Here is a 27,931-nt window from a genome sequence, read left to right as displayed (position 1 = left end):
ACTTTCAGTGAAAGGAAAAGAGCAGTGTGAACATTTTGCATATGGCCTAACATTTTCTTTTGTGTGATATGTCAGAAAGGCATATTGGTTTGGAACAACATAAAGGTAAGTAAATGACTACAGAACTTGTCATTTTTTGGTTGTACTATTAATTTAAAGGAAAAACTGAAACAAATATCTCTCAGGTTCTCTTTGCTTTGTCTTTTTTTGCCCGTCAATAACTTCTTAAACTTAAATAAACATACATAAAATCAAATGATTGTGGAAACACTACTGAACTTGTGCTCCAAACAAAATGTGAACTCTCCACTGTGGCCAAATCAACCTCAGCTGTACAGTTTGATCCAAACGATCTCACACCTCAGGAATAGAATGGTCCATTAGTGACTTTACAATACTGTTGGACATCCTGCAGCGAGAAAAAGAATGTTAAGAATACATTTGTGAGATGCAATAAAAGAAGGGAAAAAAGATACTTTCAGTAAAGTTGCATGAATAGACTGCTGATTGGCATTGAGTTTTGTCCACCCGTGGTTTCTTTTCCATACCTTTTCATCATGTGTTCAAAGATGACCACTGGCATCACAGTTACTGTGACAACTCCTCCGCTGGAATTAAGGATGTCTGTGATTTGTGAGTCCTAATCAAAGAGATGAAAAGAGAAGAAAGTATCTTAAATTGAAATCAAGTGCTTTACAGGGCCATGTTGTGATTTAAGAGACAGCAAAAGAGAAAGAAGGAAAACCAACAAATGCAAAATACTGAAGTCACTTACCTTCAGTCCGATTATATTCTGACCATTGATCTCACATATCTGATGATCAGTAAGGAGGCCGTTACGTGCGGCTGAGCTGTCTTTTACTATTGAGGTGATTCGACCCTTTTTAAAAAGAAAGCCGAGCTGGCCATTCATGTCCTTGTGAAGAGTGACAGTTCGCTCCAATGGCCTGCAAACAGTAAAAGTATTTTCAGTGCTGGTTTATAATTGCATAATGAACATGCATTTGATAGTATATCAGGCAACATTTTTTTTACTTTTTTTATTTTATATATATATATATATATATATATATATATAAAAAGACACAGACAGAGTGAACTCAACAGGGTTTATTGGCAGACGAGATTATACAAACACAAGTGTTGTAGTTCCTTGATGAAGGATGTAACTGGCTGTTTGGTAGAGACCTTTCCCCGGCCCATCTTCACTCAAGCGATGCTGAGGTTACACCGGAAAAATGATGGAACTTACACCTCCTCAACCCAGACAATGTTTGCAGAGTTTGTCTAGTACAAGTGTTACATAGTAGCACTTTTCGGAGCCTGATTAGGGTAGCCAAGGATATCATCAATACAGATGATGATGATGAAGTAATGAAGATATTCCTGGAACACCTCATTCATGAAGCCTTGGAACATGGAGGCAGAGTTGACCAAGCCATACGTCATTATTCGTTGTTCATAGTGGTCAGTGGGTTGTGTCAAATGTCATCTTTCACTTGTCCCTTCTGGATCTGAACGAGGTTATAAGTGCAGCATAGGTCCAGCTTGGTGAACACCAGTACTCCTTGCAGCTGTTTCAGGGTTGCCAGGACCAGGTGAAGAGGATATCAGAATTTGATGGGGATGCCATTGAGGGTACAGCGGTCAATGTATGGCCTCAAGCCAAACAGAAGAAAATGGAAGAGGCAGGCAAAGTTGAAGAGTGAATGTAACCCTGTTAAGAGTTCCTTAACACACTCCTCCATGGGAGCCAGAAACTTCCTAGGATGATATCTGATGTTGAGCCCTCCTGAATCAGGAAGGTGATGGATTCAAAGTGAAAGCATTCAATGTTCAGATTGATCAGAGCATTGTGGTTATATAATAAAGGCAGTATATTTACAGTTTTCCATTGTCATTCGGCCTTAGTGAGACAGAAGAAATTCATCTGCTTAGGCTCCTCGAAAGGCTCTGGAGGGTGTGATGAGCATGCCAAGGGTGGTGACTGTCATGATTCTGCCTTCATGTCCTGATTTTCCTCTTGTCTTGAGGCAGGATCATGACAGGCCCGTGTTTTGTGTACAGGCACATGGCCACGTGCTTGTGTTGTCTCGTTTCCTTGCCCTAGTTTTGTCATTATTGATTTACCTGTGCCACCTGTTGTGTCATTATTAGTCTCCCTATTTATATTCCCTTGTGTTCACTGTCTTGTGCGGTTCATTGCTACTGTTGATGCAACTTTGTCACTCATTGTTACCCTCAGAAGATACGTTGTGAATCCTGTGAGAGTTTCTCTGTAGTTTGTGTTCTAGTGTGAAGAGTCTTTTGTTAATTGTTAGTTCCTAGTCTTGTTAATTCAGTTTTGTCTTTACCCTAGTTGCTGTTTTCCCCCTCGTGGGCTTTGTTTTCCCCTTTTCTTTATAAATAAACCCTGTGTGTTGTGCATCCTGTCTGCGCTTGAGTTCATCCCCGCACCCCATCCTGACAGTGACTGCAGGGCTGGCAGGTTGGTGACTGCTGGCAAGCACTGAGACCATGGAGCTTACAATATGACAAAACTAATTGAATTTGTATTGTTTAAATTTGAATTATTGACAAGTGCCATTTAACAAAACTGAATATTATGTGGCATTTAACATGGTTCTGAATTAGACATTTTTAAAAATACAGCTTCAAGTTTTAAAGATGAAGAGGAAATTTGGAACATCAAATTCAATATTATTAAATTCAATATGGAGAAATTCAGATAGGTCAGAAGTAATGTACAGGGAGGAGTAGTTGATCTCCAAAAAGTCAAACAGAATTCTCAGAATGTGAAACATTTGTCTAGGCCAGTGGTTCTCAACCTTTTTTATTCCAAGGCCCCCCTCCTCTCCAAATCAATACAAACTTTGCAAAAATACCACTGCAAATTGTTAACAACTTAAAAGTAGCTACTTAAAAGTATTGTAAACCCTAATTATAAAATAACTTTGACAAATAAGCACGTCAACCTGCCAAACCAAACAACACCACAGGGAGACGCCAAAGAACTGCATACACAGATCCATGCAGGTTTGTTTGCACATCAGTAATAATGGACACATGCGCACCTAGTCTATGACTCCTGTATGTCACTATAATAGTCTTTACTGGACAGCACTTGGGATTAGCACCCCCATACCTAAAAAAGATTAAATAAAATAAAAAAATTTGACTTACATTGATAACTCGTGCAATGCAATATGTGACATGATTTGCAGTCATTCATAATATCACAGCATTTTATTTTAAAAAAAATGGATCGGTTCCTTGTGTCAATCCTGCTCCCAACTAAAGATTTTTTTTTTCCTAGTCAACTAGTCATTTATTTACCCAAAGCTCCAGGAGTGGCGGTGTCTGCTCACAGTTCCCCCGAGGTGGTGGTGTCCGCTCACAAAGCTCCAGAAGCAGAAGTTTCCCTGAGGTGGCCGTGTCCACTCATAATGCTCCAGAAGTGCTGGTGTACTCACACAGCTCCCTTATGGTGATGGTGTCCACTCACAATTCCCCCGGGGCAGAAGTGTCTGCTCACAAAGCTCCAGAAGCAGAGGTGTCTGCTCACAGTTCCCCTGAGGCGGCAGTCTGCTCATAAAGCTCCAGATATGGTGGTGTACGCTCATGGTTCCCTAAGGCGGTGGTATCCGCTCACAGAGCTCCAGAAGCAGCAGTTTCCGTTCACAGTTGTCCTAAGGCAGCAGTCTGCTTACAAAGCTCCAGACGTGGTGGTGTCCGCTCAAGGTTCCCCCGAGGTGACGGTGTCCATTCACAATTCCCCTGAGGCAGCAGTGTCCACTCATAAAGCTCCAGAAATGGTGGTGTACGCTCATGTTTCCCCAAGGCGGTGGTGTCCACTCACAGAGCTCCAGAAGCAGCAGTATCCGCTCACAGTTCCCCCGAGGCAGTGGTCTACACTCACAGTTGCCCCGAGGCAGTAGTGTTCGCTCATAAAGCTCCAGAAGAGGCGGTGTCCTCTCACAGTTGCCCCGAGGCAGTGGTCTACACTCACAGTTGCCCCGGGCCAGTGGTGTTCGCTCACAAAGCTCCAGAAGAGGCGGTGTCCTCTCACAGTTCCCCCGAGGCAGTGGTGTTCGCTCATAAAGTTCCAGAAGAGGTGGTGTCCGCTTACAGTTCTCCCGAGGCAGTGGTGTATGCTCACAGTTCCCCCGGTGGCGTCCATTCACAATTAATAATGGAATGCATAGGCGATATAAAAATCTGGATGATGAGTAATTTATTACCGCTAAATTCTGAAAAAACAGAGGTGTTAAATATAGGACCTAAAAACTCTGCTTGTAATAACCTAGAACACTGTCTAAGACTTGATGGTTGCTCTGTCAATTCTTCGTCATCAGTTAGGAACCTAGGTGTGCTATTTGATCGCAATCTTTCTTTGTTTCTAGTATTTGTAAAACTGCATTTTTCCATCTCAAAAATATATCTAAATTACGGCCTATGCTCTCAATGTCAAATGCAGAAATGTTAATCCATGCATTTATGACCTCAAGGTTAGATTATTGTAATGCTTTATTGGGTGGTTGTTCTGCACGCTTAGTAAACAAAGTACAGCTAGTCCAAAATGCAGCACCAAGAGTTCTTACTAGAACCAGGAAGTATGACCATATTAGCCCGGTCCTGTCAGCACTGCACTGGCTCCCTATCAAACATTGTATAGATTTTAAAATATTGCTTATTACTTATAAAGCCCTGAATGGTTTAGCACCTCAGTATTTGAATGAGCTCCTTTTACATTATAATCCTCTACGTCCGCTACGTTCTCAAAACTCAGGCAATTTGATAATACCTAGAACATCAAAATCAACTGCGGGCGGCAGATCATTTTCCTATTTGGCGCCTAAACTCTGGAATAACCTACCTAACATTGTTCGGGAGGTAGACACACTCTTGCAGTTTAAATCTAGATTAAAGACCCATCTCTTTAACCTTGCTTACACATAACACACTAATATGCTTTTAATATCCAAATCCGTTAAAGGATTTTTAGGCTGCATTATTTAGGTGAACCGGGAACACTTCCCACAACACCCTATGTACTTGCTACATCATTAGAAGAATGGCATCTACGCTAATATTTGTCTGTTTCTCTCTTATTCCAAGGTCACCGTAGCCCCCAGATCCAGTCTGTATCCAGATCAGAGGGTCACTTCAGTCACCCGGATCCAGTACGTATCCAGACCAGATGGTGGATCAGTACCTAAAAAGGACCTTTACATCCCTGAAAGACAGCGGAGACCAGGACAACTAGAGCCCCAGATACAGATCCCCTGTAAAGACCTTGTCTCAGAGGACCACCAGGACAAGACCACAGGAAACAAATGATTCTTCTGCACAATCTTACTTTGCTGCAGCCTGGAATTTAACTACTGGTTTCGTCTGGTCAGAGGAGAACTGGCCCCCCAACTGAGCCTGGTTTCTCCCAAGGTTTTTTCTCCATTCTGTCACCGATGGAGTTTCGGTTCCTTGCCGCTATCACCTCTGGCTTGCTTAGTTGGGGTCACTTCATCTACAGCGATATCGTTGACTTGATTGCAAATAAATGCACAGACACTATTTAACTGAACAGATATGACATTACTGAATTCAATGATGAACTGCCTTTAACTATCATTTTGCATTATTGACACACTGTTTTCCTAATGAATGTTGTTCAGTTGCTTTGACGCAATGTATTTTGTTTAAAGCGCTATATAAATAAATAAAGGTGAAGGTGTGCTCCCCTTGTCCTGCCTCCTCGTTTCTAATCACCACGCCCCCTTGTTTAGTCCTTTGTTTGTCTAATTGTTCACCTGATCCTTGTGTGCTCTGCTCCCTTTATATTGTGCTCATTTCCCTCTAGTCTTTGCTGGTTCGTTTTGTGTGTGCCTTGTGTACAGTCTCTAGCTTGGATATTTAGTCTTGTTAGAACTCTTTAATCATTATTTTGCATCTTATTTGTTTCCTCCTTATTTTCTAGTTTTCATTTGTTCCCATGTGAGGTCTAGTTCTAGTCTTTGTAGTTTAGTGTTCTTGTTCTTGAACCTTTTGGGGTTTTTCCCACCTTTTATTTTCTTTCTTGTTTTCAGCAAGGTTGCTGTTTTCTTTATTTATTTTGGTTTGTAGTTCTACTTATTTATTCCTAGCTTTTCCCATTATTATTAATTCGAGTTATTTCTAGTATTACCTTGTTTTTTCCATTTAGTTTTCTTTTCTCCCCAGGCATTGGTTTGCAAGTTTACTATTGTCAAATTCTTGTCTCTCCTGTTGTTTTTTGTCTTTGTGTCTGGGTTGGTTCCTGCCCTGCTTCCTCAGTCCTCCCTGGTCGCTGGTTCTTCTGACCTGACAGACATTGTGGTGCTACAAGGGTTTCCTTCAACGGGGTCAGGCCCATCCTACTTGAGTTGCTACCAGGTCTCCTTTTGCCACAGAGTCTGGAGCCACCTCCTTATGACCAGCCTGTTCTCCTGTCATGTGCCCTGCCCTATTGTGGACTGTCTTACTGCATCGTCTGTGTTTCACGCTAGTTAATAAACTGTTCCCCCTGTTAATTCTGCATCTGGGTCCTCCCTTGCCAAACCTTGACATGTAGCCTATTCATTATTATTTTTGCAAGGAATTCTCTTCTTTTTTTATTACTTTTAACTTGCTCTAAGAAATCAAATAAATACACTGCTCGACTATAATCAATTATTTGTAATCGATAATTGTTTCCTAATGCCAATTTTATGATTGTTTTATATAGGCTACTACATTTAGTTAGCTATTGTTTTAATTTTCTGCTCAGAATAAGGTAGAAAATATACTTTATTGCTTCTGTACACATTTATCATTGAATGGAACTGTGCGTATGATTTACTGACACTTTAATAACACTTACATATATGCTCCGTCCATGCAATAAATTTAATAGTGGAGCGTGTGAAGGAGAGATACGAGGCACGAACATTGTTCAAGGTCTCCATTAATTTGCGCATGTAGTAATTTATTGTGTATATATGTGACGAGTGGGGTGGGGCCGAGGGACATGGGAGCGAGGCCGGTGGAGTGATTGGAGATGAGATACACCTGTTCGACCCGCCGGTCTCGAGGCCCACGGAGGAGATGGAAGGATATAAAACTGGAGCAACGACAGTGAAGGACGAGAGAGGACCAGGCCTGGGCTTTTAGTTGTGTTTTGGTTTTTATTTGCGCGCACCAGTCGTCCGTGAGGGGCTGGTGCGCTGTTTTGTGTTTATTTTGCTTTATTAAAATGTTGTTTGATTGTCCGCCGGTTCCCGCCTCCTTCTTCCGGATGAATATTAATGTTTAATTCATTACAATATATTTTGAAAGCACTAAATCGCTATAGAAATCACGATTAATTCGATTCCTAGCATTTTAAATCCATCCATCCATCCATCTTCCGCTTATCTGGGGCCGGGCCGCGGGGGCAACAGTCTAAGCAGAGACGCCCAGACTTCCCTCTCCCTAGCCACTTCTTCCAGCTCTTCCGGGGGGACCCCGAGGCGTTCCCAGGCCAGCCGGGAGACATAGTCCCTCCAGCGTGTCCGAGGTCTTCCCCGGGGCCTCCTCCCGGTGAGACATGCCTGGAACACCTCCCTGGGAAGGCGTCCAGGAGGCATCCGAAATAGATGCCCGAGCCACCTCAGCTGGCTCCTCTCGATGTGGAGGAGCAACGGCTCTACTCTGAGCTCCTCCCGAGTGACCGAGCTTCTCACCCTATCTCTAAGGGAGCGCCCAGCCACCCGACGGAGAAAGCTCATTTCGGCTGCCTGTATCCGGGATCTTGTCCTTTCGGTCATGACCCACAGCTCATGACCATAGGTGAGAGTAGGAACGTAGATTGATCGGTAAAACCGAGAGCTTTGCCTTACAGCTCAGCTCCTTCTTCACCACGACAGACCGGTACAGCGAATGCATTACTGCAGAAGCTGCACCGATCCGTCTGTCAATCTCACGTTCCATCCTTCCCTCACTCGTGAACAAGACCCCAAGATACCTGAACTCCTCCACTTGAGGCAGGAACTCTCCACCAACCTGAAATGGGCAATCCACCCTTTTCCGACTGAGAACCATGGCCTCGGACTTGGAGGTGCTGATTCTCATCCCAGCCGATTCACACTCGGCTGCAAACCGTCCCAGTGCACGCTGAAGGTCCTGGTCTGAGGAGGCCAACACAACAACATCATACGCAAAAAGCAGCAACAAAATCGTATGGTCCCCAAACCGGACACTCTCCGGCCCTTGGCTGCGCCTAGAAATTCTGTCCAGAAAAATTATGAACAGAACCGGTGACAAAGGGCAGCCCTGCCAGAGTCCAACATGCACCGGGAACAGGTCTGACTTACTGCCGGCAATGCGAACCAAGCTCTTGCTCCGGTCATACAGGGACCGAACAGCCCTAAGTAGGGGGCCGCCGACCCCATACTCCCAGAGCACCCTCCACAGCATGTCGCGAGGAACACGGTCGAATGCCTTCTCCAAATCCACAAAACACATGTGGACTGGTTGGGCAAACTCCCATGAACCCTCCAGCACCCTGGAAAGGGTATAGAGCTGGTCCAGTGTTCCACGACCGGGACGAAAACCACACTGTTCCTCCTGAATCCGAGGTTCCACTATCGGCCGAATTCTCCTCTCCTGTACCCTGGCATAGACTTTCCCGGGGAGGCTGAGAAGTGTGATCCCCCTATAGTTGGAACACACTCTCCGGTCCCCCTTCTTGAAAAGAGGGACCACCACCCCGGTCTGCCAGTCCAGAGGTACTGTCCCCAACCGCCATGCGATGTTGCAGAGGCGTGTCAGCCAAGACAGCCCCACAACATCCAGAGACTTGAGGTACTCGGGGCGGATCTCATCCACCCCCGGTGCCTTGCCACTGAGGAGCTTTTTAACTACCTCGATGACTTCAGCCCGGGTGATGGACGAGTGCTCCTCCGAGTCCCCAGCCATTGCTTCCTCAACGGAACACAAGTCGGTGGGATTGAGGAGATCCTCAAGTATTCCTTCCACCGCCAGGTCAACAGGTGCCCATCTCTACTGTAAACAGTGTTGGTAGGGCACTGCTTCCCCCTCCTGAGGCATCGAACAGTTAGCAAGAATCTCTTCGAGGCCAACCGATAGTCTTTCTCCATGGCCTCACCGAACTCCTCCCAGGCCCGATTTTTTGCCTCCACGACTACCCGGGCTGCAGTCCGCTTGGCCTGCCGGTACCTGTCAGCTGCCTCCGGAGTCCCGCAGCCGCAGCGACAATGGAGGTGGAGAACATGGTCCACTCTGACTCAATATCTCCAGACTCTCTCGGGATCCGGTCGAAGCTCTGCCGGAGGTGGGAGTTGAAGATCTCTCTGACAGGGGGCTCGGCCAAACGTTCCCAACAGACCCTCATAGTACGTTTGGGTCTGCCGAGTCTGTCCAGCTTCCTCCCCCGCCATCGGATCCAACTCACCACCAGGTGGTGATCAGTTGACAGCTCCGCCCCTCTCTTCACCCGAGTGTCCAAGACATATAGCCGAAGGTCTGATGACACGACCACAAAGTCGATCATCGACCTCCGGCCTAGGGTGTCCTGGTGCCACGTGCACTGATGGACACCCTTATGCTTGAACATGGTGTTCGTTATGGACAGACCGTGGTTAGCACAGAAATCCAATAACAGAACACCGCTCGGGTTCAGGTCAGGGGGGCCGTTCCTCCCAATCACGCCACTCCAGGTGTCACTGTCACTGCCCACGTGAGCGTTGAAGTCCCCCAGTAGAACGACGGAGTCTCCAGTCGGAGCACTTTCCAGCACCCCTCCCAGAGACTCCAAGAGGGCCGGGTAGTCCTGTAGGCACAAACGACAGTGAGAGACCTATCCCCGACTCGAAGGCGCAGGGAAGCTACCCTCTCGTTCACCGGGGTGAACTCCAACACATGGCGGCTGAGCTGGGGGGCTATTAGCAAACCCACTCCAGCCCTCCGCCTCTCACCATGGGCAACTCCAGAGTGGTAGAGAGTCCAGGCTCTCTCAAGAAGTGTGGTTCCAGAACCCAAGCTGTGCGTGGAGGTGAGCCCGACTATCTCTAGTCAGTACCTCTCGACCTCCCGCACAAGCTCAGGCTCCTTCCCCGCCAACGAGGTGACATTCCACGTCCCTAAAGCCAGATTCTGTGTCCAGAGATCGGGTCGTCGGGGGTCTCGTCTACGACTGTCGCCCGATCCACTATGCACCGGCCCCTTACGCTCCCTCCTGCAGGTGGTGAGCCCACAGGAGGGCATTTAAAATCGATGACTTAAATCATGTTTCTTATTGGTTCTAGTAAGAACTAGGGGTGTAACGATTCACTCGTTTTCTTGATGCATCGAGAAAACGAGTGAATCGTTACACCCCTAGTTCTTACTAGAAGCAAGAAGTACAAACATATTTGGGGAAGTCGTGGCCTAATGGTTAGAGAGTTTGACTTCTAACCCTAAGATTGTGGGTTCGAGTCTTGGGCTGTCAATACCACAACTGAGGTGCCCTTGAGCAAGGCAAACCCCCAACTGCTCCCTGGGTGCCGCAGCATAAATAACTGCCCACTGCTCTGGGTGTGTGTTTACGGTCTGTTTGTGCACTTTGGATGGGTTAAATGCAGAGCATGAATTCTGAGTATGGGTCACCAGACTCGGCTGTATGTCATGTCACTTCACATCATTAGCCCGGTTCTGTCAACACTGCACTGGCTACCTACAGTATTAAACATTGTGTAAATTTTCAAATCTTGCTAATTACTTATAAAGCCCTGAATGGTTTAGCACCTCAGTATTTGAACGAGCTCTTCTTACATTATAGTCATCGACGTCCGCTGCGTTGTCAAAACTCTGGCAATTTGATAATACCTAGAATATCAAAGTTGCTCTGTCTGCTCAGAAAGCTCCCCACAATTCCCCCGCCATTGATGTTCCATGATAGCAGCTCCACACACACCGCTGTAGTAACCACTGGTTCTGCCCTGGGTCCCCATCCCGCCGGCTCTGCCTCAGTCCTAAGGTCCCCCTCCAGCACACAAACCTGACCGTATTCTAGTTATTATCCTGTTCTTGTATGAGTGGTTTTCAGATCTTGTTTGATCTGTTTCTGTTTCTGTTTGGCCTTGTCTAGTTTAGTTTTTTTGTTTTGTTTTTAGTATACCTGCATTTGGACCCAGACCCCTGTGTACACAGTGTTTTCCCTGCACCTGACTGTGACACATTAGGGTCTTAATAAAAAAGTCTATAACATACTTTGGTAAAAAAAAAGTATCCCTGGCCCTTTCCCTCTGTGCGGTGATGTGCAGTTCTCTGAGAAACTGTACACTTTAGCCACATTCATCATGAAACTTGCTAACTATCATAGTATTAGGAAAGGCGATTTGTAAAATTCATTAAAAACTTAAACTCACTTCTTCTGGAGGTGAAGCTGAATCATGAATAATTTGCGCAAACATAAATGCACTTAGGCAGATTGAAAAAACAAAAGAAAAAACAAAACATCTTCAGTGGCTCAGATGTTGGGAGTAAATGATGAATGCTATATTCATTATTACATCCAACAACAAAACACCTGAATCGCTTAGGAGATATTCTTGTCTACAACTGCTCCAGCATCTAAACAATGGCAGAATGATGACAGCTCACTCAGGGCGGGTCTAAGGTAAAACACTAGTATCAATCAACAATCGTGGGAGGGGTCTGGATCTGTGTTATGTCACACAGCCAAGAATCTGAGAACTATGGAAGCATATGGGTAGCGATATTCAATTTGGAATGTAATATGCAAAATGACAATGCAATATGTAAAATGACAATGCATTTCTGTATTTACATTTTCCAATACATTTGTGCAACGTTTGGTGCAAAAGGAAAATTAAAATTAAATTACATAATTTTCATTTGCCATTTCATTCACCAGTTTTAATATATAAAATGAATACTAATTTTAACGCTTTATAAGTTGCAAAATTAAAATGAAAATGTATTACAGAAATGATTAGATATGTATAACATGTTCAAGCAAAAACTGTGGCAAAATTATCATTTAAATGCTATTTTTCTTAAATGCATTAACACTCACAGTCAAGACACTTCGATTGCATTTTCATTCAATGTCCCGCAATGAATGTAGCAAAATTCAGTGTGCACATTGAAAATGCATTCCGAGCCGATCACGTGTCCGCCCCCTCCCGCCATGTCAATCACTGCGTGAACAAGGCGGGGCTTGCAGAAGGTCAGAGACTCAAATCTCAAGAAGAGGATTCAAGTGAGAGAACATGGACAAGACCGTTGGTCCGTGTACGTTTTGATCATTTCGGTTTATGGCTTCAATATTTCATTCGCACTTGTGGACGGAGCTGAAGCGCTCCTTTCATCTGATTGGTCGAATCGCTCCACCTTCAGCTCGGTCTTTTCATTCTTTCAGGCAGAATAAGAGTCAGTGCGAGTGCGGCACTGTAATGTCTGAAACCACCTCTCACTGTTAATTAGCATAATATTTAAATCAGATGTAGCTGGCCACATAATTCTTGCTGCTGCGACTTGCAAGAGACCCCGTTAAATTATTTCTAGGTTATAGTATTGTATAAATATTGTCTCACTGATAAAAACAGTGCAAATAGTTCTGTCTCCTTGGATAACAGTGAAGTGGAAATAAATATAGTTAAATTTATTAAATAAAATTAAATAGGATTTTTTGGGAAGGTAAGTCTGGCCAGTTATACAGCAACACGAGTCAGACTCTGAAGATTTGAGCTGAATTTGGTGAAACATTTAAGTTCTAGTCTGTGTCAATTACTCTCATAGTAAATAATAATAATAATGTTACCCGTATTTTTCGGTATAAGTTGCATCAGTCCATAAATACGTCATGACGAGGAAAAAAACATATATAAGTCGCATTTATTCAGAACCAAGAGAAAGCATTACCGTCTACAGCCGCGAGAGGGCGCTCTGGGGTAGGCTACAGGAGCACTGAGCAGCATAGAGCTATTTTTACTATTTTTATTTCAGAAATGTAACAATATTAATTTTTACAATTATTTATTAATGTCACACACATATTTAGTGCCTTATGACTTAAACGATGAGAGTGGTAAATGTTACAGACATGGAACTGTTCAGTCTATTATTGATTTTAATTTTTTATTTTTTCCAAAGAGACAGAACTATTTGCACTGTATTTATCACTGGGACAATATTCATACAATACTAAAACCCAGAAATAATTTGCAGGTATCAGCAGCACGAATTATGTGCCCAGCTACATCTGATTCAAATATTATGCTAATTAACAGTGAGCGGTGGTTTCAGACATTACAGTGCTTCACTCGCACTGACTCTTATTCTGCCTGAAAGAATGAAAAGACCGAGTTGAATGTGGAGCGATTCGACCAATCAGATGAAAGCAGCGTTTCAGCTCCGCCCACAAGTGTGAATGAAATATTGAAGCCATAAACCGAAATGATCAAAACGTACACGGACCAACGGTCTTGTCCATGTTCTCTCACTTGAATCCTCTTCTTGAGATTTGAGTCTCTTACCTTCTGCAAGCCCCGCCTTGTTCACGCAGTGATTGACATGGCGGGAGGGGGCGGACACGTGATCGACTCGGAATGCATTTTCAATGTGCACATTGAATTTTGCTACATTCATTGCGGGACACTGAATGAAAATGCAATCGTAAGTGTCTTGACTGTGAGTGTTAATGCATTTAAGAAAAATAGCATTTAAATGATAATTTTGCCACAGTTTTTGCTTGAACATGTTATACATATCTAATCATTTCTGTAATACATTTTCATTTTCATTTTGCAACTTATAAAGCCTTAAAATTAGTTTTCATTTTACATATTAAAACTGGTGTATGAAATGGCAAATGAAAATTATGTAATTTCATTTTCATTTTCATTTTGCACCAAACGTTGCACAAATGTATTGGAAAATGTAAATGTAAATACAGAAATGCATTGTCATTTTACATATTGCATTGTCATTTTGCATATTACATCCAAAATTGAATATTGCTACCCATACGCTTCCATAGAGAATGGCTTGATTTAAAAAAGGGGATATTATTTATCTGGATTAAAAAAAAAACACTGGGTGGATTTGTATCATTATAGGGTGGTTGTGTACACACACTGCCAACACACATTTAAATTCAAACAACATATAAAATCATATGATGTGATTTAAATTTTTTCTTTCTCTTTGGGGTGTTACAAGTTCTTGGTTCATGAAGAATATCTGTAAAGTTGCAAAGACTCAAAGTCTCAAATCCAAAGAGATATTCTTTATAAAATTCAAGACTCTGCCACGCCCCCCTAAAACGGCTCATTCAAACACGCCCCCACATGTCTACATCACTATGTGGAAATATTTGCATAATGACACCCAAATGTTCATGCAAAAAATAAGGCAATTCAGTAACCGCAGTTAATGTTGAAGCAGCCATGTCAGGGAGATGCTGTGTGTATCTAGGCAAAAAACAAAACCACTTTATTTGGCCTTCCGAAAGTAGATGCTTTTAGGAATCTTGAAGATTACTCTCAAAAAAACAGCAACGCGTTTTATAGACTAGGTTTCGTGAACCTAGGAGAGGTGGTAATTCTCACTTTACTACAACAATCTGCCGCTTCTGAATCAGCTACTTTAAGTATGTTTGTTATTAGTTTAAGTATTTGCTATTAACTGTTCAAATGCAGAGGTTTGTGTGTTGTGTGTGTGTGTGTGTGTGTGCGCGCGAGCGTTTGTCTGTATGAGAGAGAGAGAGAGAGAGAGAGAGAGAGAGAGAGACAGGGTCACACTGTGGAGTCAGCTGTCTTAACTGTCCATGGCTTGTGTACTGCAAACACATAGCTTCATCACTGTGTATGTAACACGACTCTGTTTAATGTTTTGAACATTAAAGCATGTCAACATATTATGTTACACCAAATACGTGTATTTGGATTTGGATTGATAAGAAGATAATGAATTATAAAACTCTAAAGATATAGCCTATACTAAGATATATTTATATGTTACTAAATTAATATAATTGTTTGATAATAATTGCTTAAATTAATACATTCATATACTAATAATATAATAAAATAATACCCCTCTCCCCTTGTATTTTGGTACCCAAATGATGACAGGTATGATCGTGTAACAGTGCTTGGTGTATACCCAAGCTTGAATTCTGACTCAAGGTCTTTTCCCATTCCCGGCTCCAGTTATTACTGTTGCTAAAATTCAGGCCTTGCCCAAAAAGTTAATTGGCTTATACAATTTGACAAATTAAAACTCTTTTCATGAGTGTCTCTAATACCTACTTAAATTTTTGTATTAATAATGGTTTACAACAATAGTTGCTGTACAGTTGTAAGGCTTAAACTACATTCACACACCCTCCTGCATCTGATCTGTTCATGAATAATTAATGACAACCTGATCCTCATAAATTAAACATCATTGTGCAGAGTATTTGAAACCTGCACAAATGCTCTATGTATGATGAATGTGTGCATGTGTGTGTGTACCTGTCTCGCACAGCCAAAGTGATCCTCTCTGGGTTGGCATTCTTAAGCTCCTTATGTGCATTATCACTACTCCAGCCGGCACATGATATGCCATTGATCTGCAGAATCTGATCACCAAAATGCAGCCCTGCCAGTGCTGCAGGAGTGTTAGCCTGCACTAACTGCACAAACATGCCCTGAAACACACATTTGGAAATGTTAATCAGAGATTACAAATATACTTTTGGAGTGTACTGCTATGAAGTGAATGTGGATTTCATTATTAAAACATCAAATATTTAGAAATGATTCAAATATCTAAATGTTTGATATATTTTTCACTATTTCACTTTTTGACTATTGACATGTTGCAATAGATTGTCTCTTATTGGATTGTTAGATTAATAAATTATATTAATTCCAGTGTAAAGGTTAAAGTATTTATAATATTAAAGAAATACATTATCTATGACTTTGAGGCGGAGTCCAATCTTCCCATCCATGTCTTTGCACAGCACCACCTCCCGTACACCCTGTCGAATCTCTGCCCGCTTCACCCCCAGGTCACTTCCTGTTATGGGGGCTGCCACCCAGCTCATTCCATGTGTGCAGACACTAAGAACCTAAGATGCATTGGGGAACATATAATACTGGAAAATAAATATTTTGTCAAATTACTCATAATATACTTCATGTGGTTACATCACAGTTGTCAGTTGAATATATTGTTTTAAGTGACTGTAATCAAGATGATATTAAGTTATAACAATGAAAGTAATTTTCAAAGATGAGTATGGAAAAACAGCTTTATAACCCTGTTAGAGCAAATGTTGTGATATTACAACATCAGTTTTAGCTTGACTAAAATAAAGCTGCTTTTTTGAGATTCAATCAAGATTTTATAATTATTAATTGATAAGTTCAAGTTGAAGAATAAATTATTTCTTAAATAATTTGAAATTATTTGTGTAACACTATTTTAAACTATCTGTATCTTATCATTTATAAAATGTAATTAACTGATTCTTTGTTTTTGTTTGCCTAAATATCTGCTTGCTGCATGAGGGACAGGTGATAATGTTTTGGAATGTGGGGGTTATAGGTGCTATTAGCATGATAAGGAAAGGGCACAATAACAGACAATATTTTGTAAATTCAGTAGAAAGTGAATTCTGTGTGAATGTGTGAAAGTCTTGCACAGATGAAAAGTGATGAAAGTGAATTAAATGCCATTTTTATCAAATACACAGACGTTTCAGTAATGTTTTCATGGACAACACAAACACTTTTTATATACTGCTTAATACAGTAACATCTTTTCGAGAATAAAGTTCAACATAATCATATTTATGATTATACAGTATTTCAAATATTTAAATACTTATAAAGTGGGGGGATATATGCTTTTATCAGTTTTGTATGATAAACATGACTCAATATAACAGTGCCAATACAGTAAAAAAGCTTTTACCATTCTGAAAACACATATTTGTGGCCATTGGAATTGAAAAGGTTAGAATAAACCAAAAACGGATGTGATCGTTGTCATGCGGTTAATCTGGCCAATCGTGAAAAAGCTGTTTCGTCATCATTGTTCCTGCATTCGCTCTGGAGACACTGCATCAGCTGAGTCAGCCGGGTGCTCTCAAAATACTCGTGTGTTACTTTGATGCCACATATGACAGTTACGTGGCATCAGTGCCATCTTAAGTCAGACAAAATTTCTAACCGGCATGCACTGCTTCAAGTGAGAATTTTATCGATTTGTGCAGCGCTGCATTAAGTCGAATGCACCTTTCGTGATTGGTTGCTTTAGTCATGTGCCTTGTTTTCCATTGGTTGGTTTGTGTCGTGTGACTCTTATTGTTTGGTATTCATAGCCCTCATGTTGCCATTGTCTCTTCTTAAGGATTGAATATATTAACCACTGTTTGGTGAGTTGTTTCATGTCTGCTACTCCAGGGCCTGCTCACGTCATGCCTGCCAAGCCAAAGCCTGCTCACGTCATGTCTGCTACTCCAGGGCCTGCTCACGTCATGCCTGCCAAGACAAAGCCTGCTCACATCATGTCTGCCACTCCAGGGCCTGTTCTGGTCATGCCTGCCAGAATCTGCTCACGTCACATCTGCTATGCCAAGGTCTCTTCACGTCATGTCTGCCAAGCCATCGTCTGCTCACATTATGCCTGCAAAGCCAGCACCTGTTCACATCATGCCTGCAGAGCCAGCTACTCCAGTGCCTGCTAATGTCACGTCTGCTATGCCAAGACCTCTTCATGTCATGTCTGCCAAGCCAGAGCCTGCTCACATCATGCCGGCCACTCAAGAGACTCTTCACAACATGGCTACCACTCAAGAGCCTCATCACAAGATGGCCGCCACTCAAGAGCCTTTTTGCAAGATGGCCACCAGCGCAGCATCTCTTTGCAACATGGCTGCCAGCCCAGAGTCTCTTCACAAGATGGCTGCCATGCTTGAGTCCCCGGCCAAGATGGCCACCATGCCTAAGCCTCACCATGCCACGGCAGTCACGTAAGAACTTTGTCATGTCATGGCTGCTGCTTGCTTCTCCTGAATCTTGACCCATGTTAAGAGAGAGCCTTGTCATGCAATGGATGCCATCCAAGTTTCCCCTAATAATTTTTGAGAGGGTGAGTGGGGGCTATAGTACCCAAGCTCCTGGGGATGCCAGGACTGAGGAGACTGAATGCCAGTGTGATGGATCCACCTCTGATGTCAGTGCGAGCGGTTGGAATCCTACTGGTCTCTACACTTTCAAGCCTCACAACTTCAACACACTCATGCCTGGCGAGCATGCCCTGTCTACTGCGCAGCCCGTGACTAGAGGTCTTCACAGTGCACCCGAGACCCGTCAACCTGGGACCCGTACGGGTTCGGGTCTATATATTAAATGATCAACCAGGTGCGGTTTGGGTCCAAATCTATTATTTCGGGTCCCGGGTCTGTTTAACATTGTGTGTAATACCTGTGCGATCAGAGTAATCGGACTCAAAGAAAACCCGGCTGTGATCAGTCATTGCTTGTGTTTTTTGTAACTTGTAAAATTAGGAAAAGAAAAGTGTGAGCCAAAAAAAAAAAAACATCTCTCTCACTCTGCCGTTAGAAGCAGAGCGCGCAGACTCAGAGTTAATGCAAGTGCACACACGGTAATAATGCTTACAGACTTGACGCACTCATATTTAATATATTTCAAATCAGCAACAAAATCTGGGGTGAACTGTCACATGAATGTTTTCTATGATGCTCAAATTGCATTAAAAAGCATATTTTAGGTTGATCCAACTAGCACGCTTGTGCAGTCTCATGCATGTGTCAAGTTTCTATGGCAATCAGTGAGGGACACAATGACTTCGACCGCCAAACCGTGCTTTACATTTTCTCCCATTTTTATAATAATATAAATGAACCATTTAATCTTAAAGTTTTAGTGGTCAGATTCAGACTCGACGCAGAGCAGAGAGCACAGAGATGATAGCAAAAAAAATTTAAAAAAATAAAAATAATTCATTACATTTAAATAGCGCTTTTCTAGGCACTCAAAGAGTTTTACATAGTCTGGGGGTATCTCCTCATCCACCACCAGTGTGCAGCATCCACCTGGATGATGCGACGGCAGCCATAGTGCGCCAGAACGCCCACCACACACCAGCTTACTGGTGGAGAGGAGACAGAGTGATGAAGCCGATCAGTAGACATGGGGATTGTTAGGAGGCCATGATGGTCAGAGGCCAATGGGCGAATTTAGCCAGGATGCCGAGGTCACACCTCTAATCTTTTCGAAAGACATCCTGGGATTTTTAATGACCACAGAGAGTCAGGACCTCGGTTTAACGTCTCATCCGAAGGACGGTGCTTGTTGACAGTATAGTGTCCCCATCACTACACTGGGGCACAAGGACCCACACAGACCACAGGGTGAGCACCCCCTGCTGACCTCACTAGCACCTCTTCCAGCAGCAACCTAGTTTTCTCAGGAGGTCTCCCATCCAGGTAATGACCAGGCTCAGCCCTGCTTAGCTTCAGTGGGAAACCGGTCTTGGGCTCCATGGTGATATGGCTGCCGGCAGCGTCAGCAGCCATGGCACTGAACAAGCAATCATTATTATAGTTCAAAAGGGCAAACAGTCTAAGTTATTATGCGAGTTAACTCGAGTCAGAATGTACAGTAGCATTTGTCACCCATCACCGCAACATCAAGTGGACTTTTGAAGCTGAAATAAAGTGGATTAAGCTTAGACTTGGAATAACGAGAGGAAAAACATGGATGTAATGCATCACAGGCAGTCAGGTACAAGGAAGAGAGACTACGGCTCCTCAAATTAGGTAAGACAAAACGTTTTTTGCAACAGGTTTATTGACTTGGTAATAGCAATTTAAGGTGGAATATGTAAAAATCAGGTACAGTCGGGTCTGTAACTTCCCGGCGGGTTCGGGTCCAGCTTTCAAATAATAGAAATAATATGCAAATAAAGAAATAATATCAAATAATATGCATTACATCCATGTTTAGGGGAAGTCGTGGCCTAATGGTTAGAGAGTCGGACTCCCAATCGAAAGGTTGTGAGTTCGAGTCCCGGGCAGGCAGGAATTGTGGGTGGGGGGAGTGCATGTACAGTTCTCTCTCCACCCTCAATACCACGACTTAGGTGCCCTTGAGCAAGGCATCGAACCCCCAACTGCTCCCCGGGCGCCGCAGCATAAATGGCTGCCCACTGCTCCGGGTGTGTGCTCACAGTGTGTGTGTGTGTGTTCACTGCTCTGTGTGTGTGCATTTCGGATGGGTTAAATGCAGAGCACAAATTCTGAGTATGGGTCACCATACTTGGCTGAATGTCACTTCACTTCACTTCACTTCATAGAAGGGTGCGGGTCGGGTCCAGGTAGGCATTTCTTGGATCTACATGGGTCTGGGTCCAAATTTGAAATATTAGATGGGTCCGGGTCGGTTTGGTGTAGTACATTACGGGTCTCTTTCGGGTTTGGGCACAAATTTTTTGACCCGTGAAGACCTCTACCCATGATGACGAGTGTTTGAGTTACACACTGCACTTCTGAGACCTCTCCTGTCCATGAGTCTGCCCTGCTATCTCGTGGCTATTGAGGCTGCTTACAAATTCTCTGCCTTTTCTGTCACAGTCAAAGTTTTAACATTTTGCCCTATTGGTCGAATTTACAACTGTTCAAATGTAGTCGGATTATATTGCGTGAGAGCTGTAACGGATATGCAGTTCATCGATTCATTGGTTCTGAACTAATGAATCACGGTTCGTTGAATCTAAAACAATGCAAACCCAAAGCTTGTAGATTTTGAATTCAGGCATATAAACCCAACTCTCTCTAAACTAAATGCCTGGCACCAGCCTGGCTGGATTTAAATTATTTACGACACTCTGGACGAGAAATTCCACAGTCACGTGAGCAGCCTCAAAGGAGAAACGAAACACCCACATTCCTAAACACACACACAAACTTTTCTTTACGCTCTTTATGTAAGTCCTTGATAAGATGTTTTTTTTTTTGATAGGTTTGTGTGTTGCATAAAGTGGTTAATCCTGTTAGGCGAGGATTATAAATTGCTGACTTGTAAATTGGAAATGTTTCTCCTAATTTTAATGTTCTCAAATAGAATCATGAGTTGTAAACCAACCCCCCTGACCAGGTCGTAAAACTTTATGACCTAACTGACAGAACAGCAAAGCCAGATCACTGGTACCTTTTCTCAATGTATTCTAAACTGGTACCTTTTCTCAATGTATTCTAAATGTATTGAGTATTGTTTTTTTGCAGTAGATGTTTCCCCATATAAATTGGAGTAATTGCAGTTTTATCGTGTGTTAATCAAACTTTAAATGTGTGTAATTCTGCATATGAATGTAACGTCGTGTTTCTATCAGTTATATAGGTCATTTATGGTATCTTTATAATCATAAAAATCCGACTGTGTCGAATCTCGACGACAAATTACAAAAAGATGCATCGTTTCAGAAATACAATCTTTCTTAAGAAAAATCTTAAATTCTGTCAGCTATAACTCACGCGAGGGGGTGGTTCCCCAGAGACAAAGGAACGTTTTTCCTGCTTCAGATCGCAGACATTCATTGGTTGTTCACTCAAACAGAGGCGTGAACCAGTCAAGCCATAAGAACTGACCCAGGAAGTTCCTCCCGGTCTTCTGTTTGTTCTTCTTGCTCTTCTTTGCGCTCTTGGTCCGCTCTTCTATCGCCGTTGATCTCAGCACGGCGGCTGAGAGAACAGCCTGTTCTCATGGCTCACTCGGGAGCTTTCATCTCTGTTGTTTTGATTTATTTTACTTACTAAGTTCCTCTCTACACTAGGAAGACTAATTCTGAATCATTACATTCGTTGGAACTTTCAAATATTGCGCGAGTCCGCAGCAGCCCCGGAAGACACGAGAGAACACGCCCAATCACAAAGAGACCACATGCAAGTATCCTCCTCTATGGAGATTTAAATGCTGCTTAAAGTTTGTCTATTACCTTTTCAAGGTGATTTGATTCGTTGTAGTCTTTCAAGGGTTACTGTCTGTGAGTTTGCATAACTGAGCGTGTAATTCTGTGATCACGCTATTCTCTCATTCATCCTCTCTCACTCATTCTCTCTCTCTCTCTCCCTCATTTGGATTCCGTTATGTCTTGTACAAAGTACCTGTCTGTATTGTCGTACGCGTATTTACTCTGTGTGATTTGTAGTTTGATGTATTATTAGTTCAATTATTAAAAACCAATATATATTCATGATTGCCTCTGTCTGAAACGTTCACCTCACGAGTTAATGAAATGTCTGATCTTTAGCTACAAGCTCTTTACTTTTTAGTAACCGAAATTTCATAATGATAGGATGTTTTCATGGCCAGGGAATATTTTTCCTTGAATTATATGAAGTGATAACTTTATTGAAAGTTGATAAGTTAATCTTACGGCCGTTTGCTGGACAAACTACTGTTTGATTTGCGGTAATTTACAGTAAGAGATATCACTATATTTGATATGAAGAATGGAATATTGACATATTAATGAGTAAATTACAGTGTCCTGTAATGAGTTATTGATATATACAATTGACCTATTTTTCATCTTCAATAATTTTAATGTAACTGTCATATGAGATATATATATTAATCATATTCCTGATTAATTATTAAAATTCCCTATATATCATTTGAGTTAATTATAATGTACAACCCAGTGCGGCTACAGAGCTTTGAGTGTTTAAAAAGTTGAGACAGACAACAATTTAAAAGTGAAAATTAAAGGTGTATTTACAATATTCACAGGGAACTTAAAACAACACAATAAAACTAAAATAACTTAGGCAGTTAACCTGTTGAGCAGTATGTCCTTGCCCCTGAGAGTACAGTCACACATATGGGATTTAGAGCGTTCAGTGATGTCACATAACTGCCAAATTCAAACTGTGTTTTCACACTTTGGCTGGCCTTGACACTTTACTGTTTAACAGTCTGTCATTGCTCCATGGCCCTGGCTCTCCACTGTTCCACAGTCTACCACTGTTCCATGGCCCAGGTCCTCCATTGTTCCACAGTCTGCCACTACTCCACAGCCCTGGTCCTTCATTTTTATCCACAGTCTGCCACTACTCCACAGCCCTGGTCCTTCATTTTAATCCACAGTCTGCCACTACTCCACAGCCCTGGTCCTCCATTGTTCCACAGTCTGCCACTGCTTCACAGCCTAGACCTGCCATTACACCACAGTCCTGGCCCACCACTGCTCCACAGTCTAGACCTGCCTCTGCTTCACGGCCAAGGTCAACCATGGATCCACTGCCCAAATCTGCCATTGCCAAATGGTCCAGGTCCACCATTGCTCCACAGTCCTGTTCCTCTGCCATGCCATGATCCAGGTCCTGTTCCCCTGCATGGGTTCCTCCCTCAGTTCCACCTCCACTCTACCACACTCCTGGACTTTTAGGTTGGGTGTTACGTAAGTCATCTGGAGCTGCGCTTAGAGGAGGATATGTAACATGGGGTTTGGGTTTCGTCTCATGTTTATGTTTTCTGTTCTTTTATTTTGATATTTTGCCTGTCATGTGTTTCTTTCCTCTAATGTGATCATGTCATGTGCTACTCTTGTCTGTGTCTCATGTTGTGATTGGTTGCTTTAGTCTTGTGCCTTGTTTCCCATTGGTTGGTTTGTGTCATGGACCCTTATTGTTTGGTATTTTTAGCCCTCATTTTGCCATTAGGTTCGTTTGACTTAACACAGCATTGCGCAGATCGATCAAATTCTAACTTGAAGCAGTTCATGCCAGTTAGAAATGTTGTCCGACTCCACATGTGTGGCATCAAAGTGTTGCGAGAGCATTTCAAGAGCAGCGGCTGACTCAGCGGGCACAGTTTCTCCAGAGTGACTGCAGGAGTGCTGATGACAACACAGCTGCTTCACGATTGGCCAAAGTCACCACATGACAACAATCATAAGTGTTTCGGGTTTAATCTAACCTTTTCAATTCCAATAACAGCCACAAATCTGTGTTTTTAGAACAGTAAAAGCTTTTTACTTTAGTTGCACTGTTATATTGAGTCACGTTTATCATAAAACACTGATAAAAGCATATATACCCCCACTTTATTATTATTTAAATAGTATATGATTATGTTGAACTTTATTCTTGAAAAGATGGCGCTATATTGCAGTATATAAAAAGTGTTTCTGTTGCTCATGAAAACGTTTAAAAAATGGCTATGTTTTTGACAAATATTGCATTTAATTCACTTAATCTTTGATAGAGTATGCAGACACAGCGTGAATGTCACCAACGGGAGCAGAAAGTGTCTGGCTTGACATTGATATAGTCTGATTTCAACTCCACTCCTGACTACAAGTGGCTGCTCTCGTTGACCACCATCTGTAGCCGTGCTTCAAGTTGAACGCACCTATTCTCTCTTGTCAAGTACTGAATGTATTAACCTCTGTTTGGTGAGTTGTTTCATGTCTGTAGTCAAGTTAAGTTAAGTCAAGTCAAGCCTAATCAAGTCTTTGTGTTTTGTTTGGAGTTTTGGATTTCCCTCTGTATAATAAAACTACAAATTTCCGTTCAGTGGAGCATCATTACAGGTTTGTTAAGTCCCGTTCACACCAAAACGATAACTATAAAGATAACTATAAAGATAACGATATTAGCGTACACACCAGTGAATGATATCGTATGTTTATTCTAGCCGCACATGTGTCTGTCGCTTTAAATTCTTGAGCTTGTTATAGCAGGATGGATTCTGATTGGTTGTCAATGTTTATATCATTTATCAGTTGGAAAAAATCATTCTGAAAATGATCCCAATGATATCGTTTCTCTGTGCCTTTATCGTCATAGTTGTAGTGTGGGCTCTACTATTCTTTAATATTGAGAATGATTTTTAAAACTATATCTTTATCGTTATCTTTATAGCTATCATGCTTGGTGTGAACGGGCCATGACAGTATATTAGTTTTACCATAAATGCTGTCTGTACTAACCTTATTTCAAAGACCATGGAATTAATTATGAAATTACATATAAAGTTGTACTTGAGTCCGAAGTGTGATGTATCCTCTGTTTTCTAGGACTCTTAGATTTAAGTTTTCTTGGATTCTTAAGTTTTATTTTAGTTTTTTCTCCATTGTGGTATATTTACATTTCCTGTTGCTTTTATCCTGGTTAATTGGTTAAAGAATAATATTCACCTGAATATAGTTTTGTTCCTTATTTTATTTTGTGAATATACACCCTCAGAATTTTGCGAGTTATTTTTCTTAACACTGCCTGTTTTATTAGCAAGTGATGTTTTTTTTATTTTTTTATGTTTTGTGGATTCATGCCTTCTTTTTGTTTATCCTTTAGTCATAGATTGTTTTCACTTGTAAATAAAAAAGCAAAAAGTAAATAATTTCTGTAGTAAGTACTCTTTTTTTTTTAATACATGCAAAGTGTACTTCTTTTTCACAAGAGAAAGTCTTGTTTTTCTGTGTTATTTTGAAAAAGGGTATAAGCCGATGACCAGTTTTCAGGCACAAAAACACTCACCCCACTGGACTCATCAGGAACTGAAGAGGAAAGACTTTGTTGAGCTTCAGCACTGAGATTTAGACCCATAAACTCATTCAGCCCAGGGTACAACCTGCTAGAAGTAGCTAAAGAGAGACAGACAACATTACAAATGGTCTAAGCTAAGTGGGAAAAATCTGATATCTCAAATTGACTTATATTTTTCAGTCTCTTTTCTGTCATATATGTTATCATGCATATGTACAACACAATATCTGATTCTTACCTAGCTCTTCTGATTTTGGATCAAAGTAAGTCTCATTTTCTGGAAGAGGTAAAGCCTTTAATGGGCTCGCAGTAGGGGTGTTCTGTGCCTACATAAAATGGGGGGTTGTAGGGGGGTGGTCATTTTGGATAGGTAGATATATTGTTTTAAATACACACATGCACACAAAAATACATAAACATAAATAAATCAATTTCCAACCTTCATGAACTTATCCACCTTCATGTCTTCTAGAGATGGATACAGTGACATGGTTATTATTCTCTTTCGAGCCACTTGAATTTCCTGAAGAAATGTTAATATTTTAGCTATTGTAACAACAGAAATATAATTTAGTCTAAAAACATAAAACGAATAGAAACGTAGACAAATTATTATTATAATATTTATTTTGATTTCTTTTCTTTAAACATTTCCTTATTTCCACATTTCCATGTGTAATTTTCGCTTTATAAAGATAGATGACAAGATGACCGCTATGACAACAAATATCGGCTTTTAGGCTTCTGGTCGTTCGCGGAAGGAAGATTTGTTTCTTGAATGTACAGGTTCCGCGTTATTGGAATATATAATAAAAGACAGCACGATTTAAGATATGAGATCGCAATAATTAATATATATACATGATAGCTATGACTGTGACAAGTCAACATTAGCTCGTTTTCTGGCGCTTTGAAGAAGAATGCGGCCAGGATGATGCGCACTCACCTTGACGCTGCAGAAGTCTATGCGCACCAATAAAAGTATTATACGGCTTCAGTGCTCGTCGGTCCGGTTTATGCGATAGTAAATGTATGACAGCTGATTTAGTTCACTGGATCTTAGAGGTAATGAATGTAATGGCCTCGGGTGTGCTGGATGAGGGAAATACAGCCTACACTCGAGCGCAAGTCAGCACATCTCCATTGAGTGAGCGCCCTCGTTCGACTAAAATAGCTTACTTGCAGTACATGAAAGCGCGAGGGGGAAAAAGCATTGGACTGTGCTTTTTTGCTGGACTGTAACCGTTTAAATAATAACATTTTTGATAATAGAGAAAGTACTGCAGTGCATCAAAACAGACAAAATTATCAAATAAACAATATACATAGATCTTATGAGCATATTTCATGAGTCTTCCAAAGTACTGTTTTTTAAAAGAAGAATTTACCTTTGTGACATAGGCTGCTATGTAAAAGAAATGCGTAATACATAGCAACCTGATACACACACAAACACACACACATCTAAAAGTGTCACAGGTTACTCCAATAACCATCTTAAACTTTCTGTAGAAGAATTTGCCTTTGTGACATGGCAACTATGTAAAAGAAATGCATAATTCATTATAGCAACCTGATACACACACACACACACACACACACACAAACACATACCTAAAAGTGGTACTCCAATAACCCTCTTTACCCTTCCGAAAAAGGGGCATTGGATGTTTGTGGTCATTTATATAGTCAATTACATTTCTATTTACGTGTAAAGATTTTATTTATGTGTAGGTCTAAATAGTACCATCATTTGATGGTGGCACACTGTTAAAAATTAATTGTATTTTAATGTGAAGTTAAAGTATATTAAGTGAGTGACATGATGACATTCAGCCAAGTATGGTGACCCATACTCAGAATTCGTGCTCTGCATTTAACCCATCCAAAATGCACACACACAGAGCAGTGAACACACACACACTATGAACACACACCCAGAGCAGTGGGCAGCCATTTTATGCTGCGGCACCCGGGGAGCAGTTGGGGGTTCGATGCCTTGCTCAAGGGCACCTAAGTCATGGTATTGAAGGTGGAGAGAGCACTGTACATGCACTCCCCCCACCCACAATTCCTGCCATCCCAAGACTTGAACTCACAAGCTTTTGATTGGGAGTCCGACTCTCTAACCATTAGGCCACAACTTCCCCTAATTCTGAGTTACACTTTGAACAGTAGGATTTCTCTTGGATTTAACTGCACGCAGAAACTTCTTGTAAACAAATGGCATCATACTGTGCTTCTAACCTGTCATTATTTTGACAAATGCTTTCGTTCATCATACTTCTGACACAAATAGATTAGAAATTTGAATATAAATGTGCAATGTTGAAGAGCCCAAACAAATGGGATCAGGTAAGGTCG

General features: G+C 41.7%; 1 protein-coding gene across 1 annotated transcript; it reads right to left on the bottom strand.

The window, feature by feature from the left end:
- Positions 1–79: 79 nt before the first annotated feature.
- On the bottom strand, positions 80–26,739 carry sdcbp (syndecan binding protein (syntenin)). Its single transcript, XM_059536749.1, has 9 exons — positions 26,514–26,739; positions 26,007–26,090; positions 25,806–25,893; positions 25,559–25,665; positions 15,956–16,117; positions 15,516–15,691; positions 776–947; positions 549–640; positions 80–409 (listed from the first exon to the last, which is right to left on the bottom strand). The coding sequence occupies exons 2-9, from the start codon at positions 26,055–26,057 to the stop codon at positions 355–357; spliced, it is 903 nt and encodes a 300-aa protein (XP_059392732.1). The 5' UTR covers positions 26,058–26,090; positions 26,514–26,739; the 3' UTR covers positions 80–354.
- Positions 26,740–27,931: the final 1,192 nt, after the last annotated feature.

Source organism: Carassius carassius, chromosome 3, assembly GCF_963082965.1.
Source record: "Carassius carassius chromosome 3, fCarCar2.1, whole genome shotgun sequence".
In the NCBI taxonomy this organism is placed as follows: domain Eukaryota; kingdom Metazoa; phylum Chordata; class Actinopteri; order Cypriniformes; family Cyprinidae; genus Carassius; species Carassius carassius.
This window is presented reverse-complemented; position numbering and strand designations above follow the sequence as displayed.

What these genes read in the sequence shown, in the direction of transcription:
- sdcbp (XM_059536749.1), bottom strand. Translation starts at nt 26,057, where the DNA reads ATGTCACTGTATCCATCTCTAGAAGACATGAAGGTGGATAAGTTCATG. An exon ending in TTCCTGATGAGTCCAGTGGG is followed by an intron (nt 16,118 to 25,558) that starts GTGAGTGTTTTT and finishes AATGCATCTTAG; the next exon opens with GTTCTTAGTGTCTGCACACA. An exon ending in ACTTTGGCTGTGCGAGACAG is followed by an intron (nt 948 to 15,515) that starts GTACACACACAC and finishes TACTGTTTGCAG; the next exon opens with GCCATTGGAGCGAACTGTCA.